At 37.0% G+C, this 18,501-nt stretch overlaps 1 protein-coding gene across 4 annotated transcripts in view; it reads right to left on the reverse strand.

The window, feature by feature from the left end:
• The window catches only part of Cc2d2a (Coiled-coil and C2 domain containing 2A), a 518,960-nt gene that overhangs the window by 21,280 nt on the left and 479,179 nt on the right, over positions 1-18,501 (reverse strand). For all 4 annotated transcript variants that reach the window (XM_090401677.1, XM_090401676.1, XM_090401674.1 and 1 more), the window contains exon 35: positions 4,476-4,598. In XM_090401677.1, coding sequence (XP_090257803.1) covers positions 4,476-4,598 — 123 coding nt within the window. The remainder of the gene's footprint in view (positions 1-4,475; positions 4,599-18,501) is intronic.

Raw genomic sequence — 18,501 nt, forward strand, 5'->3', positions numbered from 1 at the left:
ATACTATAAATTAAAATGTCAAGAAATTATATTCTCAGTTTCATCCTTTATCCAAGTGTAAGCAAACAAAGTTTGTATGTGGAGTCACTTTACAACTGGGATACTTGTATATAGAGGCTAATGACTTCACATCAACTGCCTTAGTATTCCATAATGCAATGCACATATCCTTATGGACATGTATAATGCTATGCATTATGGAAAGGGCCACTACCCAGACCAGTTTTGACCATTATTAAGTTATCATCCGTGGAAGTCAGACCCAGAGGTGATACTAAGATTGAAGTAATGCAAAAGTCAAGTGACTTCATGCACAAACTTTGTTTGTTTACTTGGAAAAGGATGAAACCAAGAATATAATTTCTTGGCATTTTTAATTTATAGTTTAACCAAGTGAAAAAATTTTCAGCATCTATCTCTAATCCAGAGTATTTTAATAATAAGGTGTGACATCATTTGGCTACTTATATATGACTTCTGCATTACTTCAACCTTATTTTCATTTCTGGATCTGGCTCCCACTGATCAGACCTCAATAAAGGTCGAAACTGGTCTTGGGTAGTGGCAATTTCCATAATGCATAGTATTATAGCTCTATACAGGGTGGTTCCAAATTCCACGTACAAACTTTGAGGGGGGGGTAGAGAACATTCAAAATCAACCATATTCACACAGGAAAGCATGACCGGAAACGCCATCCAAAAGTGATAGGTGGCGCTGTTTGCCAGCGCTCCAGGTGAGCAATTGGGGCTTCCTCATTCAAGCTTTCGACATCATACAAAGAACATGCATCGTTTTATGAACGCTGAGATGGCAGACATGCACCTCATTTACGGGTTAGCTGACTGTTATGGACGAGCCGCTGTATGAATGTATCGTGAAAGGTACCCAAACAGACGTGTACCACATCACCAAATGTTTGCGACTATGGATCATTCAGGGATCGCAGTATGATAGTGGGCAGTCACGATCGATGCAAAATCCAGCCATGGAAGAGGAGGTGTTGTATGCGACGGACAATAATCCAGAGACAAGCACACGTGCCATTGCCTTTGCTATAGGAGTATCTTGATCCAGTGTATTGAGCATTTTGCACTCTGAGTCCTTACATCCATTTCATCTGCAATGGGTCCAGTTACTGAAGGCCAAAGATTATCCTCAACGTGTGGAATTCGGACAGTGGTTTCTGCAGAAAAGTGCCATTAGACCTGGATTTTCCAACTTTTGTTTTGTTCACAGATGAAGCTTCATTTACCTGCAAAGGGGCCTTCAATCACCACAATGCTCATGTGTGGGCCTATGAGAACCCACATGCTGTGCGATCACATGCTGCACAACAACGCTTCACCATTAATGTATGGGCAGGCATCGTTGCTGACTGTTTAGTTGGCCCATACCTGTTACCACCCTGACTGGACTCCCAGAAGTATCAGACCTTTCTGGAAGAAGTTCTGCCAGATTTACTGAACAATGTTCCAATGACTGTGCATCAGCAGATGTGGTTCCAACACGACGAGGCTCCAGCCCATTTTGGCATTTCTGTGCATCAGTATTTGGACAGGTCCTTTGGGGCTCGATGGATTGGGCATGGTGGACCCATCACATGGCCCTCGTGCTCACCTGATTTTTCAAGCATTGATTACTTTCTGTGGGGAGGACCCTTAAAGCCATGGTGTACGAAATGGCTGTTGCCTTTGATATGGACCTTGTGGCAAGAATTGCCATTGCTGCTGCTAATATCTGGGAAACTCCAGGTATTTTCGAAAATGTACAGCAATCAATGCATTGTCGGTGTCAGGCATGCATCACTGCTAATGGTCGTAACTTTGAGTACCTGATGTGAAACCATATTATGTATCCAACTACTATTTGAACTGTCCAGTTATGTCTAATAAAGTTTTTTACACTACTTACTGCCTTGTGTTATTTCTGTATCTTTGTGTCCCTGTTAGTACCTTCCAGTGGCATTTCCGGTCATGCTTTCCTATGTGAATATGGTTGATTTTGATGTTCTCTATCTCCCCTCAAAGTTTGTAAGTGGAATTTTGAACCACCTTATATACAAGTAGCCCAGTCATGAAGTGACTTCATGCACAAACTTTGTTTCCTTACACTTGGATAAAGGATGAAACCAAGAATAAAATTGTTTGGCATCCTTAATTTATGTATAATGTAGTTTTGGACAGTGAGGTGGATGGCAGTGCACATCACTCAATATTGTTAAGGCCATGAGTGTTGGTGAAGTGGATGTGGAAGCTTGTATACATTTTTTTGCAAGATTCATATTAAAAAAATATGTCAAGGCAGATGCCAACTCCCTGACACATTCCTTCAGAATACATGGTGATACATTATCAATTCCCACAGCCTTATTAACTTCAAGTTTGCTTAATTCTCCATATACCTCTTGCTCACTTACAGTCAATCTCTCCTCCCCATGATGTCACATTCACAAGAATGAAAGCCCTCCATGAAGTGCTCATTAAGTATCTCCACCACACCTTCTGCAACAGCTGTCTTTATATCATTTTCTCCAATCAATGTCATCCTTCCATAATTATTCTTTTTTTTTTTTTTGCTGGCTACATATCAAAAGAACTCCCTAGGATTCTTTTTGGCTTCATTAGCTTATTGCTGCTCATACTTCACTTTTGCTACCCTTACCAACCAAGTCACCCTCCTTGCCCAGTTTTTGTAATCCTTATGGAATTGGTTATTACCACTTCTTTTATGCTGCATCCATAATGCCTTATTTCTCTGTGTCACATGCTTAATCTCTTCATTCATCCATTTCATACCTACTTTATTTAACCTTCTGACCCTTGGAATACATTTGGACATCGCTTCTACTGGATAGTTCTTGAATATCTCCCAAGCTGCATTGATCTCTTTTTTAGCTAATTCCTCATAATCACCAGCCTTATAGTTTCACATATACTTTTTTTCTCACAGAGGTCCTCACACTGCTGGCAACCACCCAGGTAATCACTTCATGATCATCATTCTCACCAAATGGAGGGTAATTTGACACCTCATTTATAATTACATATCCTCTGATGAGATGATCAAATCCAAGACCCTCAATCCTCGTGTGCCCTCTGTTGCTGTCTGAGGTGTTGGCCCTCATAAACTCACTCATTTTCTTTACTTCCAATTTCTATCTCATCATTCCAGCCTAAATTTCCATAATTAAAAATCTATAACAACATTGGACTAAGTATTTCATTTTATTTACCTCTATCTCACACCATACTGCCTCAAAAACCACTGGCACTATTTTTCTCTTGCATGTTTGGATCACAGCCATCTCCACCGTCTAAACCACCAGTCCAAATACACAAACTAATCTGTAATTTGAAGCTTCACTATGATACATACCATTGTATTTTATCCCCTTTTCTACTTTTTAGGACCTTCACTGTTGGAAGGCTCTGATTAAACAAGGACTGAAACATATCACTATGTTTCAGTCCTTGTCACCAAGTTGTTTTCTCTTATTAAAATCAAGTTTACTTAATTCTTCATATCTCCTGCTTGATAATTTTTAGCTTCTCTTCACATTTCATCCTAATTCAGACTCTCACTAGGCATGAAATATTTTAATGAAATGCTCATGAAATATTTTCCACAATATCTTCTGCAGTGAGTACTTGGCTCCTCCAGTAGTCATTTTTCCTTTTACACTACATATCAAAAGAATTTTTTTTTTTTTTAACCAACCAACCAACCACTGCTCATACTATGCCATGTTTTGTTCCTTACTGAAAATAGTGATCCTCCTAATCTGCTCTTTATAATTCTCATGCCATGTAGTGTTTTAGAACAGCACATTATAAATACGATCAGATTATTTTGACCTTTAGCCTGATAAAAAAATTAATAAAATTGCTTCATTGTTTTGTTTTCATTGCATTTCATAATGATTATATATATATATTAATTGCAAATTGTATTATTAATTTTTATAAGAATTAAAAAGATACTCAATGTAGTGCCATTTAAATGGCACAGATTTTTAAATTTTGAAATAAAGGATGACCTTTTGCAAAATAAGTAATAAGAAAACACCACAAAAACTGAGTTGATTCAATTATTGCCTTTTTAAACAACTACATGAAAAGCCAATAAGCAAGTCTGGTCATGCCTATGATGACCAACTACAGAATCAACTGGCAATCAGATTTCATTATGGAAATCCTTTCCTTTACTGTTACATGGTGTTCAACATTCATTATGAAAAACAAGTAACATTTAATATAAGCTTTACATCAAGGTGAAAGCTAAAATATAGTGTGTATCATTTGGAGTATGTATATATATTTCTTTGAATTAAGGAAGATTACAGAATAACTAACTTAGTGAACTACTGACCCCACCTCTAGAGGTGGGGTCAGTAGTTCACTAAGATAATAGGGTATTATAGTTCACCAAGATAATAGGGTATTCATTGCATTAATATTTAAAATTCTTCATACCTGAATACTCGTTAAACCCGGGTTACGAAAATTTTTGTTAAAGAAAGATTTCCAGTCGTTAGGCTTGCGAACATCAAAAGACATCCTAGTAGGCTGGTCAGTTTTCTGAATGTTTGCCCAGATCTAAATAGGTAAAACATTTAAAAATCTTAATATCAGATACACTCGATCTAAAAACCATTCGTTAGAATTGATTTTATTGAAAAATGATAAAGTAAGTTGGAGAAGGATAATGGAGTATCATAATTATATTTTAATTATCAGGTGTGTGGAATGATAAATGCTGAAGATGTTTTCTAAGTGGAACCAGAGCAGATAACTCAGTGTTAGGGAAAGGGGAGCAAAAGCACGATAGCTGTGGTAATGTGGATATAAATAATTTGAAAGGCAGTTACAGGAGAAGAAAAAGAAGGCTGAATTGTGAGATAACAAGTAAAACCATTCACAGTGGGTGTTGCTTACTATGATTAACTAGGATGTATTGGGGAAGGGGATGTCATTATAAATAAACAACACAATCAGGAAGGAATGGGGAACCAATTTTTTTTTTTTTCACTAAAATTATCTAAACTTTTTTATGTTGATATTTTAAAGATGGTATTTAAATAAAGAATTATTTATATTATTTCTTAGGCATCATTCACATAATACTTTATGTTTCTCTCTGAACTCATCCACCAATAAATCACTCGCAATCATCTATTACAACCCATGCTGCTCTTCTAAAACAAAAAGCTAGTCTTACAAAATTTCCAGGGATAACATCTTGTTCTCTCACCTCCTGCCATGTCCTGACAAAAAGTCTTCTGAGTCAATTTTGTAAAATCCCTTTCATACATCGTTTCTCTCATATCTCCTCTTTCCCATCTGTCAACTACACACTTCTACTTTGTATGCTACTGTATGAAAAAAAAGTGTTCATGACTTTTCCTTTTCAAATGTTAATTTATAACTTTAAATGAAAAATTGTTCAACACTATGAAAAAACACACAAATTTCAGTTTTGAATGGTCAGACAAGACAATTTGCTATTCTGATTAATTATCAGATATGCAAACCACTTGGCCAACAAGGATTGCAAATATTTATTTTGAAATCCCTGATATGCCTTCTCAGTGGGTATACAGAATACTGTGATAGTAATATCATATATGGAAAGTTTACATAATTTTCTAACAACAGCTTTCTTCCAAATTAGAAAGTTATTCAGCTGGACTCCATTACCTTCAGATTTTATATTTCAGTCTTCCTCTAGATCTTTCTGGCAGAAAATCATCTATTTTGGTAACCTCTCCTTTCCCAGTCTATTTAAGTGACCATACTACCTGAGATTAGTTCTGTTCACAAATTCTTGAACGCTAACAATTGCAAGTGCTTTCCTAATCAATCATCATTCATTTTTTAATATGATTCTGCAATTGATAAATACTGTTCACTCCCCTAATTATTTTCAGAAATCTCATGTCTGTGATCAACTGTCTTTGATCAGTTGTTCTATTTCTGACTAAGCTCTCAGATCTATGAGTTAAAATTGGTTTAAACGCTGCCTTATATACAGCTAGTTTAGTGCTTTGACTAATAACTCTAATTCCATATAATATATTCAATTTACTCTCTTCTACCCTTTCTTCACAAAAAATTGTCTAAGTAGCTTAAATGTTTAACATATTTTATAGTTTCCCTCTTCAGGATGCAAATGATGTTTTCAATGCTTCTACTTATTTTCTTGGTCTTTGTCTTTTTTGTTGCTATTTTCGTATAAACTTTGTCATAGCAGTTTTTCAATTTAATTCAGCAATCTTGCAGATGTGTACTAAATTGGTGTCTGGTAGAAGCTCCTCTATTAGAATGTTCTCAAAAGTTTTTTTTTTTTTAAATGAAAATAAAAAGTGACACTGCTTATAAATTATATTAGACATAGATTATTAAAAGAGACCTCCAGGGAGTCAGAAATTCGTTTAGGAAGGCCACATACTACACGCACCAGCTATCATACTTCTTGAATTCATTCATACTGCTTGCACACACAACATCCAATGACAATCCATTCCAATCATGTACTACACTATGAGAGAAAAATCTAGCCCTCATCCCCTTCTTAGTGGCATTCCTTCTCAGCTTCCAAGGAAATTTCCTCTCGTCCTTTCCCCACTCTATAAAATGAAAAATTACATCAAATGAAATCCTGTATGACCGTTTCAGAAGTTTGTAAGTCTCAATCATATCACCTCTTTCTTCTGTTTGCTAGTGTCTGCAGTCTACAATTCTCAATTTATCTTCATCAGTATTCCACAATCCTGATATTTTAAACACTCTCCTTTGCACTCTCTCCACTGTATCAGAATCATAATGGAAACCAAGAGACTAGACCTGAGCATAGCAGTCCAAATGAGGTCTTATCAAGGCCTTATAAAGAGACAAAATGACATCTTTATCTTTACATGTGAAAGTTCGTTTCAGCATTGCAGTTATCTTTTCAGTTGTATTTGCAATCTTTGCTACATAGCCCCTGAAATTCATCTTGCTATCTACTAACACTCCAAGATCCCTAGCCTGACCAGTTTATTCTAGCATAATCCCAAAAATAATACGACATTGGATATCTAATCACATCAAAGTGCATGGCTTTGCATTCACTGACATCAATTTTCCCATGCCAACAATTCCAGCCTGTTCAAATCATTCTGCAAGTACTGCATCAGCACCCGATCTTGGCATCATCAGCAAATAGTTGTGTGTCACCTGTCAAATCCTTCCCAGTACTATTAATGTACAGATTAAATAACAGTGGAACAAACTGATCCTTGTGGTACGCCACTAGTTACCTTAAATCTTGCAGACTCACATCCACTGTATACCACTTTTTGATATGTCATCAGCCATCCTCTTATCTACATTAATATTTTCTAATCCAAATGCATATTATCAAATTTATGCAATAGTCTTCCATACCATATTCTGTCAAAAGCCTTAGCAAAATCCAAAATTATCAATGTATGTCCATTCCCTTTGTCTAATTCAATAGTAACATTATTATAAAATGTGAGCAAGTTGCTAAAACATGACCATCCCTTAGTAAACCCATGCTGTTCATTGCCAAGTAGAGATTCACTGTCACCCCAATTTTTAATGCGAGCCCTAACCAATTTTTTCCAAATCTTCATCACTCTTGAGATACTGATTGGTCAATAGTTGGATACATCGGTCTTTATATCAGCCTTGTACAATGGGATTACAATACATTCTTTCCATTCCTGCAGAATCTTCCCTGTTCTGAGACTCAAGTTATATAGCCTGGTCAAAGGAATAGTCAGTTCAGCTGAACACTCTTTTAGCACCAGCACTGATATCCCATCGGTTCCTATTGATGAATTCTTATTCAGTTTGAGCGACAGCTCTAATATCCCCTTTTCATACACGAGTTTCTTCATTCAGTGAAGATAGCACTGAAGTCAATGTTGCATACCAGGTTGATAGCTTTTAGCAAAATACGCCCTCATTAGTTGAACAACCTCTTCTGCATTTGTCACCCTCACACCATCTGCATTCAGAAGAATTATTCTTTCCCATTCATTCTTTCTTTTACTTATAGCATATCGATAAAATTCTTGGGTTGTGTTTAGCTTGCAGAGCCAATTTCTTATACTCAGACTTAGCTTTCAGTACAACAGTTGTGACTATTCTAGCTTGCTGCTTATAATTTTCATAATGGACATTATCCTTATGCATACGGTATTCCTTCCACATCATTCATTTCTTACATTATGTGCATTATTTAAGTATTTTTTAAATGCTTGCCATCCAGTAACCAATACTCCTCAGTTGGTCATAATTTCCCACTTTGTAGTTCAGCATGTAACCTTTTCTGAATGGAACATTCATAAACTTAGTCGCTTCCAGAGTGAGTAACACATGATCATTACCCAACCGAAGGCAGAAGAGTTGCATCTTTAACTGAAACTCCTTCTGATACTATAATCAAATCTAACACTCTTTGACCTTGAGTTCCTTCTGTCACATGCTGCTTGAGGAAATAGTCTCGCAACAGCTCAATAAATTCAATTTAATTCTTCTCACGAGATTTTACTACTACCCAATCAGCATTTCGATGAGTCTCCTGTTATGATTACTCTTTTCGTGACCATCATCTCTATTTGGTAATGCATTTCTTCATCACTAGCAAATGATTCACCAGGTCTGTAACAACATCCTATTATGTAAATGATCTTGTTAGATTCTGCCTCACACCAGATGGTTTCCAATTCACTTCCTCATGAAATATTGTTACTAGTACTAAAATCATAGGTCTTAACACTAACTGGATTCAAGTCATCCAATATCATTAGCAGCATGCCCCCTCCTCTATCCTGACTACCCTTTCTAAAAAATACTGTACCCTTTACACTCAATACCAGTTAGTATATCTGATTCTGATAGCTAGATCTCACTAATGCCTACAATCTGAGGTCAACATATTAACCAAGGCAACAAACTACCTCTTTGTTTCTAATACTCCTAGCATTCATGTAAAGACATAATAATCTACCTGCAAGCTCTTTTGTATACTCTTGTCTGCAGTCTGCATTGACACAGTTGGATAACTTGGAGATATGTATTCTTCTCTAGTGCCTTATATGCAGACATCTTTGCACATGTTTGATGGGTTCGAACCAGACAAACACAAAGTCGAAACTGTTCTCTCCTAATCATTTCCATGATAATGCCCATTCCTGTCATTACCACAATTACACTGTTGTTCTTGCACTCAAATTATCACCATTCCTCTCATTATAATATAGTTTTCCTGACTCTCCATGTTAAGTCTCATACTGTTTATTAGTTTTTCGAGACTCCTGATACCAAACGCATTCAGTTGTAGGCCATCCCTCTTATACAAATCTAATCTTTCCTCATACTCCCTCCGCACATCCAAAAACTCATATCCATTCCTTCTATACAGCCTATGCATTGAATCATTTGCCATTATAGCCCTTCTTCTTAATTCATTTTTATCATATCAAGGTAATATATTAGCAGCATGCCCCCTCCTCTATCCTGACTACCCTTTCTAAAATAAGGCCAAGCTCATATTCATGAGACCATCAAATTGGGTATTAAGTTGCTGTCTCAACTGCATTAAACTAAAGAAGAAATTTACATCAGCTAAAGCGCTTTGTATCTATGCTAGGCTAGAAAAAGCGTTGTTAAGAGAACAGATCCATGAGGCATGAAAGAACTTAGCATTTACCCAAGCGAAAGTGTTACAACTAAAATTTGAGCTATCCAGTTACGTTAATCCAGAAATTTGGGAGATTCTGGACAAGATTACAAATGACTTGGCCAAACATCTATTACTCAAAAACAAAGAACAATTAATAACAAAGTTTCAAGCATTAAAACTACAGGAAAGCACAAGACAATTACGATGCCATAATGAAAGGAGCTGCCAATCACCCACAAACGCATTTAGGAGCAACCAACCACCATTGGACCACTGTCTGGTTATCAACCAATTGGATTACAACCTCACCCAAGGTAAACTCTCGATACTAGGGAAAGGTTTAAGATCCCTCCCCGCCAATTTAGCTGACAAAATACTGATGGAAACTGCCTGTTTACTAAATTCAACCAAAAAATTAAGCAGCAACCTAAACAAAGCTGAAAAACTGGCCCTCAAATCCCTAAAAAATAACCGTGACATTATTATCACAAAAGCAGATAAAGGAAATGCCACTGTTGTTTTAAATCGGACAACCTACTTAGAAAAAATGACCCATTTGGTATCGGACCACAACACCCACCAAATGGTAAATTACAGCGCGACGCAATGCAACAAAAAGAAAACTACTGAACTACTTAAATCAGTTAACACATGGCTGGAAGAAACAATTAAAAAATTAATACTGCAGTATGCCCGCACGCCCAGAATTTATGGCCTGCCAAAAGTACACAAAACAGACACACCGTTACGTCCAATTGTGGAAGGAATCGACAGCCCGAATTACCACTTAGCCAAAAAATTAGCAGCCACACTCAAGGAATTGGTTGGTCATTCACCTTCCTACATAAAAAATACACATTTCATAAACAAAATTAAAAACATTACACTCAACGACCAAGGTCTATTAGTCAGCTTTGACATAACTCCCCTTTTCACCAATGTCTCAATCAATGATACTATCTTGCTCTTATAGAACATATTTCCACATGACATCACGGCCCTCTTTGTCCAAGTACTCCACTCCGGATATTTCGTGTGGCAAAACAATTTTTACCTTCAAAAAGAGGGTACAGTCATTGGCTCATCCCCCCCCCCCCCCAATAGCAAACTTTTATATGGAAGACTTTGAGCAATGAGCTCTAGAGTTGGCTTGCCTAAAATCCAAAATTTGGCTCAGATACGTCGACGATATTTTCGCCATTTGGCTCCACGGCCGCGAAGCACTAAATACATTCCTTAGCCACTTGAACAAACAACACAAATACATCCAATTCACCATTGAAATAGAAAAAAAACAACTCTTTTCCGTTCCTAGACACACTTGTCACACGTCTTCCTTCAGGCTGTCTTTCCTTCTCAGTTTACCGCAAACCTACACACACACAGGCCACTACATTCACAAAACTTCTTATCACCACTCAACACAAAAACTAGGGGTCATAAGCACCCTTAAACATAGAGCTCAAACTATTTGTTCAAATAAACAAGCTCTTAACTATGAATATGAGACCAAACATACCTTTATAAATAATGCATACAGTATAAAAACCATTCACAAGATCCTCCACAAAAATACCACTAATAACAAAAAAGATTTCAAGAATGCTATTGCTATACCATATGTTAGAGGCATTTTCGAAAAAATAGACAGAACACTACACAAATACAACATCAAAACCACCTCTAAACCCCCCAAAAAATTAAGACACCTACTCAGTTCTTCCAAGGATCATCTGCCACACCTAGCCCACCCAGGGGTTTACAAAATACAATGCACGTGTAACATACCATACATAGGGGAAACAGGGCGAACCATCCCAGTCAGGAAGGATGAACACAAATGACACACAAAATATCTCCATTTTGGTAAAACCGGCCTTTCTGACCACGCACTCCAAACATACCACAGAATTGATTGGAAAGGTACCAAGTCCCTACACTGCACCAAAACCTGGTTCGAGTGGAAATTCAAGGATGTATGTGAAATGCTCAAACATGATCCGAATCTGAATAAAAATGATGGTCTAACCATTGCAAGAATAATGTGGAGGACCCATCTGCTACCTTCATAGCAACCACAAAGAAAAATCTCAATACAAGAAGACTTGGTGAAGTGTTTTTTTTTTTTAATCCTGAACATTCAATAGCAACCTTACTGTACTAATCCAGAAGATAATCGTAATATAACAATATGAACTGTATGATTCCAGAAGAATCCTAGTACGTGATGACTTTAGCGGAGTTTATTGTAGGTTTTTTTTTTTAATCACTAGAGGGCAGGCTAAGAAAAAAGATTAGTTAACAACGTAGATGTAATTACCTGTATAGAGTGCAACAGCATGTAGCTTGGTTGGTTCTTAACACATGTATCCTTCTGATGATGACCTCAATACAGGGGTCGAAACATCAAGTTATTATTTTATTATTAATCAGTAAAATAATCTTTTCAACATGTGTGTTTTATGTCCCTAAATTCATAAATATGAATAAAGGGAATGAGTTTGTGGCATTGACTCATTCTCTCCAATTGTTCGTATCAGTGAAACTTGGTTAACTGAGGAGGATGTTCTAACATGAATAAAAATCAGAGTAGCACATTTTGGCAAGATAGGAAAGTTAAATGTGGTAGTGGAGTGTTAATCATAAGAGATGAATTTTGCTTTCAGTGGAAATGACACTAATGGCTTTTAGAGTATATGGTGTGAGACAGATGTTTATAAGACAAGTTATTTAGTGGTTGTTGCTACAGACTAGGGAATATAGATAGTGATGAGCAAGAAATGTTTAGGCAAATTACTTTAGCAAGTTCAAAGCAAGTGATCATTATGGTGGACTTCAACTATAGGGATATAAACTGGGGGAGAGGAGACAGCGTGCAGTAATAAGAGAACTAAATTGTTGGATTTCTTTAGGGACAACTGTCTTAGGCAGCATGTGGTCGAAGGAACTTGAGGATCAAAGTTTCGGATTTGGTCATAGCATAAGAGAATCTGATTGTGACTGAGATGATATACTTGCCCCTCACTGGTGACCATGTATTTATTTTATTTATTTTGCATATCGCATAAAAGAAAAAAAGACATATCACATCAAAATATATAAATACATATTTGTGCAGACAGTATTAATGAAACAGAACATATACATATACAAACAACAGGTAAAAAAAGTCGCTAAAATTTTAAAGCTAGTCCAGCTAGCCATTTCAAGGGATGAAGGATCTGCCTCAATAAAGTCTCAGGTTACCATGGTAAGCTCTTATGCTGCAGTCCTCCATAATGTGCTGGATGGTTTGGTTTAAAGTACCACATTCATATTTGGGTATGGGTGATCTTCTCCACTTGCACAAGCTATCTGCGCAGTACACATGTCCTATTTAAACTTTTCCATAGGTGATGTGAAAGCGCAATCCCTTTCGGATTTTGGTTGGAAAAGATATACTAAGTCTGGTGGCGATTTTTCTTTCCATTAGTCTCTAGCCATTTTGAATTAACATTGAAATCACTATTTACTAGTTCTTCAGCCAATATTAGTGGAAGCCATTGGGATTTAAGGCAATTTATACTTAAATGGTGGAAGTCTTCATGTACTGGTAAAAGGAGTTTGCTATTTATTTTTCTATACTCTTTTATGAGAGCATCTTGTCTGTGCAAGTTCAGTGGTTCAATGTTACTCAAAGTTGGAAGCCAGCAGAGGGGGAGTGGATTTGACACAGCTTGTTATTGTTCTCATCGCTGAATTTATTTGTACATCAATTTTCTTGATATGAGGACTGTTCAGCCATAGTGGTGAACAATATTCTGCTGCAGAGTGAACTAGGCCCAGCATGGAGCATTGCAGTGTGGTAGCAGTACAATCCCATATAGAATCACACACTTTTGTATGATATTATGACCGGTTCTAATCTTTAAAAAAGAGAGATTCTCCAGATGTCTTTTGAAAGATAGTGTTCTATCCAAGGTAATATCCAGATATTTAGGGAAATCTTGGTATCACAGTATTGTGTTGTTAAAGTTGACCTGAAGTTTCCTATTTGCCAATATAGTGTTTAGGTGGAAAGAGCTAACTTTGGTCTTATTAAGGTTTGCCATTAGTCTCCATTTATGAAAGTATTCCCCAATGATTCTAAGGTCATTTGTGAGAATATCTTCAGTTACTTTGATGTTCTTATGTTGGGTGGCTGAGGGCTATATCATCAGCATAAGTAGATTTTCTTGACCTAGTTGTCAGTAGATCAGATGTACAATATAAGCTGAATAAAATTGGTGCTAATACTGAGCCCTGCTGGAGCCCATTGTTCAGCTTTCTCAGTTTGCTCATTTTGTTTCCCAGTACCTTTCAGAAAGCATGTTACCAATAAGTCATATGATGGATTGGCATGATTTGTATCAGCTTGTATAGCAACTGCTCTTTCCATACTATGTTGTATGTGGCAGTAAAGTCAACAAACACAACAGAAGTTTTCAAACATCTCTGAAAGCCTGCCTGCCTCGATATGGGTAGTAAGGCTTAGTACTTGGTCCATACAACTAGTGACCATGTAGTCCTGACTTGGAGGATGAACAGGCATGTGAGGTACCAAAATAAGGAATTTATGTGGAATTATAAGGAAGGCAACTATCACAGACTTGGAAACAAGCTTTCAGCAGTACACTGGATGAAAGAATTTGAAGAAGAGAGGTCATTGGTGCATGGGAGATAATTAAAAAAAATGTTGACTGCAATGACAGATTGTATACTTTGAGTGAAGAAGATAAAGCAACCTGGAGTCAAATGGATGACGAGGAATAAAAGGAGAATAATAGAAGAAAAGAGATCAATGAAGGCATATACAGAGACAGGTGGAGAACAGTTGCATGAGGAATATAACGCTCCAGCTAGGAAAGTGACTAGTATTGTAAAAAGAGAAACATTAAAATATGAGAGGAGGACTACCACTGCAATCCAAAAAGTTTTTTCACTATGGGGTGAGTAGAAGGAAAAATGATAGTGAATGGATTATCTTACTGGGTGGAGATGGGAATAGGGCAATCAAAACACATGATATAATTGAGCTATTTATTGATCACTTTATTAGTGTTCAATCCTAGTACTACAGGCTTTATTCCTAGAAGGACGATGACAAGTGATAGAAGTGAATATATTCTGAATACTGAATAGGGGAATTAGATGGAATTTCACATGTTTTAAGGGAATGTGCTATGGAACTGACTGTGCCATTAACTTGGCTGTTTAATCCAAGTCTTGCAATAGGGCAAGTTCCTGGAAAGTGGAAGGAGGGTAAGATTAGTACCATTGCATAAGGATAGTGTGAGAATAGAAGTATCAAACTACATCATATTTCTTCTATAGTTGAGATTTTGAAGAAATTGGAAAGGACTCCAATATGGAATTGGACAGATGAGGATATTATTATTTATGTAAGCCAGCATGGATTTGTTAAAGGGCACTCTTGTTTGAGTAATCTGGTTGCCTTTTACAATACAATAAGAAGAGCAGTGGATGAAGGTAAGGCATACACTGTCTTTTTTTTTTTTTTTGGTTTTTTTCCATGGCATTTGTATTTGCCACATAACAAATTGATTTTTAAGTTGCATCATGTGGGTTTGGATATCAGGTGAGCGGATTGGATTTTCTCTGATAGATATCAAAGAGTTGTATATGAGGGAGCAGTATTCATGGAGTTGGAAAGTTACAAGTGGAGTTCCACAGGGTTCAGTCCTGGGACAACTGCTGTTCAATCTTTATGTCAATGATATTGTCACTAGACTACAGGGAAATGTTCAGTTGTTTGCAGATAATGTGAAGCTTGGGAGGGTTATTAGTAACAGTGCTGATGTTTTGGCTCATCAAGAGGATTTGAAAAAGCTGGAATGGGGATGCCAGTTTAATATAACTAAATGTAGAGTTTTAAATTTTGTGATCCCTAGATGGGATGCTTCATACTCACTTGGTGGAGTTATATTGAAAGAAGTGGAGGAAGCAAGGGATCTCAGGGTGATTGTGGATATAGATTTGAAGCTCCAAGGACATATTGCTAAGGTTATGAAGACATCTTAGAGAACTGCAACAATGCTGAAGAGAACAATGACCATGAGAGATAAGCGTGTTGATCTCATTGTATAAGCTTTGATCAGATCACATCTGGATTTCTGTGTTCAGATGTGGTCATGGAGAATTGAAGGGAATGAGGTAACCTTGGACAAGGTGCAGAGATGGATAACAAAAATTAAATCAGAAATGTACAATGTTGATTATGAGGATATACTGAGGGCTTGTAGACTAGAGTTTGGTGGATAAAATACAAAGGTGGGTGGGATATGATCAAGACATTCAAGCTGTAGAAGGGTTATCATATTAACAGAGATTTTTCATATGGTAAGGAAGTTTTTTTGCAAGGAGAGTGGTAGTAGCTTGTAATGTATTACCTGAGAGGGTAGTGAACATGCACACTATGGATGAGTTCAGAGTGGTATGATAGATTTTGTGTTGACTAGTGTTGATTTATCATGATGAGTCATGACTCCATGTAGGTCAGGAAAATAAGAAGTTATTTTGTATGGTATGTTTCACAGCATGACACATGCCACCAATGTGAAGTAGAACAACGATGCCTATAACATCCTAATTCAATGAATTTAACCTGAGGGACTCCTTCAAGTACCTTCTTTGAAAAAGGGGCAAGATAGTGTGCTATGAGTTATCATGATGATTGGATTGAGAAGTTGAAGTGGTAGATGTTATTATTATATGACACCTCCAAGGACAGTGTGCCAACAGCATTGAATGATTGCTCCCCTTCCAACTACGAACTGCGCTCAAACTTGCTTAACTTTTTGCATGAGCCATTAGTAGCAGAGGCTCTACCAAACGACCAACCTAATACGGAATAGGTACAAAAATGTGAGTGATGGAGAATAAGATTGAGAGAGAAGATAAAAGTGATAAGAATAGTAGTAAGAAAAATGTGAAGAATGAAGAGTTGGCCATAATGAGAGAGAGAGAGCACTTACATAATCCTTTGCAGGATGAAGCATAAGGCAGAGCAGAAGGAAGAGGTGTGAGAAAAAAGAAATTTATGCTCAACTAAGCAAGAAAGGGAAAGTAAAGGGGGGGGGAGTGTGTTTTGTATGGTGATTTCACGATAAGAGGAGTGCTAAGAGTATGTGACAAAATCATGCTTTTTGGATGCAGAGGTTAATAATATTAGCAAAGCTATTAGGATGTAGAAGGATAGGGTGAGAGTTTTGGTAGCAGTGAATGATTTGAAGATAGACAAGCATGACATGGGGAAGAAAGAGAGTTACTGAAGGTATAAAAAGTGAGTCTGTTGCCACAGATGACAGAGATGAGCTGAGGAGGGTCATGATTTTGAATGAATCAATGTGTAAGTTTTGCAGATAGTTTGCATTTGAACAGATTTGGTGTTCAGAATCTGGAAAAGGCACTGTTAAATGGAGTAGATTGGAGGTGCAAAATCAAAGCAACTAGAACTATTATAGAAAAGCAGTTGAGCATTTCATGTTAGTGTACAAATGTCAGTGAGTGTGAGAACATACATAAAATGCCTATGTTAGTGCTGCTCTAATAGATCACAAAAGGAAAGCATATAGCATAAGGATAGCTGCAGACCTGTGTGGCTATTGCACTTTATGTACACTAATACTGGGAGAATTCAGAAAAAGAGAGAGGAGTTTTTTTAGTATTAGTTGATTCTTCATGGCCAAAAGTTATTGACATTAGTGAGATATGGCTGACAGATGATATAGTAGTGGGATAGAATGTGAAAGGCATAGTATTTTCAGGAAGGATAGAATGAAAAGGATAGGGTATGGGTATTGCTGATAATAGCTGCAGCCAAAAAGAGTTCAGTGTAGATCAGTGAAAATAATGTGTTCCAGGCCACTTGTTGCGATAGAAGTCAACAGCAAAAAAATACAATTGATTGCAAAGGATGTGGATGCTATGCATCAGCAAATAAGTTCATTGAATGGGGGCAAGTAATTATTATTATGGAGGACTTCAACTATGGGAAGAACATAGATCGGAAGGAAGAAACGACTGTGGGGAAAGAAATGGAATTTATGCAGTTACAAAGGAATAATTACCTGAGGTAGCATATAATAGAAGGTACAAAGTGTTTGTGAGTGCTAGATCTAATAATTACATTCAGAGGATTAGTCTAACCAGGATGACCATATTGTTGCCAAGAGAGTGATCATGCAGCCTTGACCTTGGGCAGTGGATAAATATGTGGAATTTTCAGTTATGAAGGGGGTATATATGTGGAATTACAGAGCTGATAAGTATGAAAAACTCAGGAGACTGCTTGGAGTAATGCTGTGACATAAGGAACTGAAGGATTGGATGTTGATAGTACATGGGAGGTGGTAAAGTGTTTGAAGGAAGTCATGGCAGACTGTATCTAGGGTCAGGTATCAAGTGTGAGTTAAATGAATGAATAGCATCATTAAGCAATAGCAAAAGAAAAATTTTTTGATGGAATTCAAAGAGAGAGAGAGAGGTGATCAGGAGGTATGTGATTACCTTTCTAAGAAGGCAAAATCAGAGTATGAGAGGAAATCAGCTGTGCAAGCCAAAGGTAACCCCAAAGAGTGTGTTCCAGTATATCGTAAAATAGTTTCAACAAATGCTATTGATAGGGGGGGGGGGGGTAGCTGAAGGAGATGAATAAGTTGATTTACAAAGCGCTCCCTTTGCAAGAGTATGTCATCCATTGAGATAATGCAGCAACAAGGGACCAAGGCTGATGTGGAAATAGACAGATGAATTATACATATGCTA

Source organism: Typopeltis vanoorti, chromosome 12 (genome assembly GCF_054136105.1).
Source record: "Typopeltis vanoorti isolate ZY-2024b chromosome 12, IOZ_Tvanoo_1.0, whole genome shotgun sequence".
Lineage (NCBI taxonomy): Eukaryota > Metazoa > Arthropoda > Arachnida > Uropygi > Thelyphonidae > Typopeltis > Typopeltis vanoorti.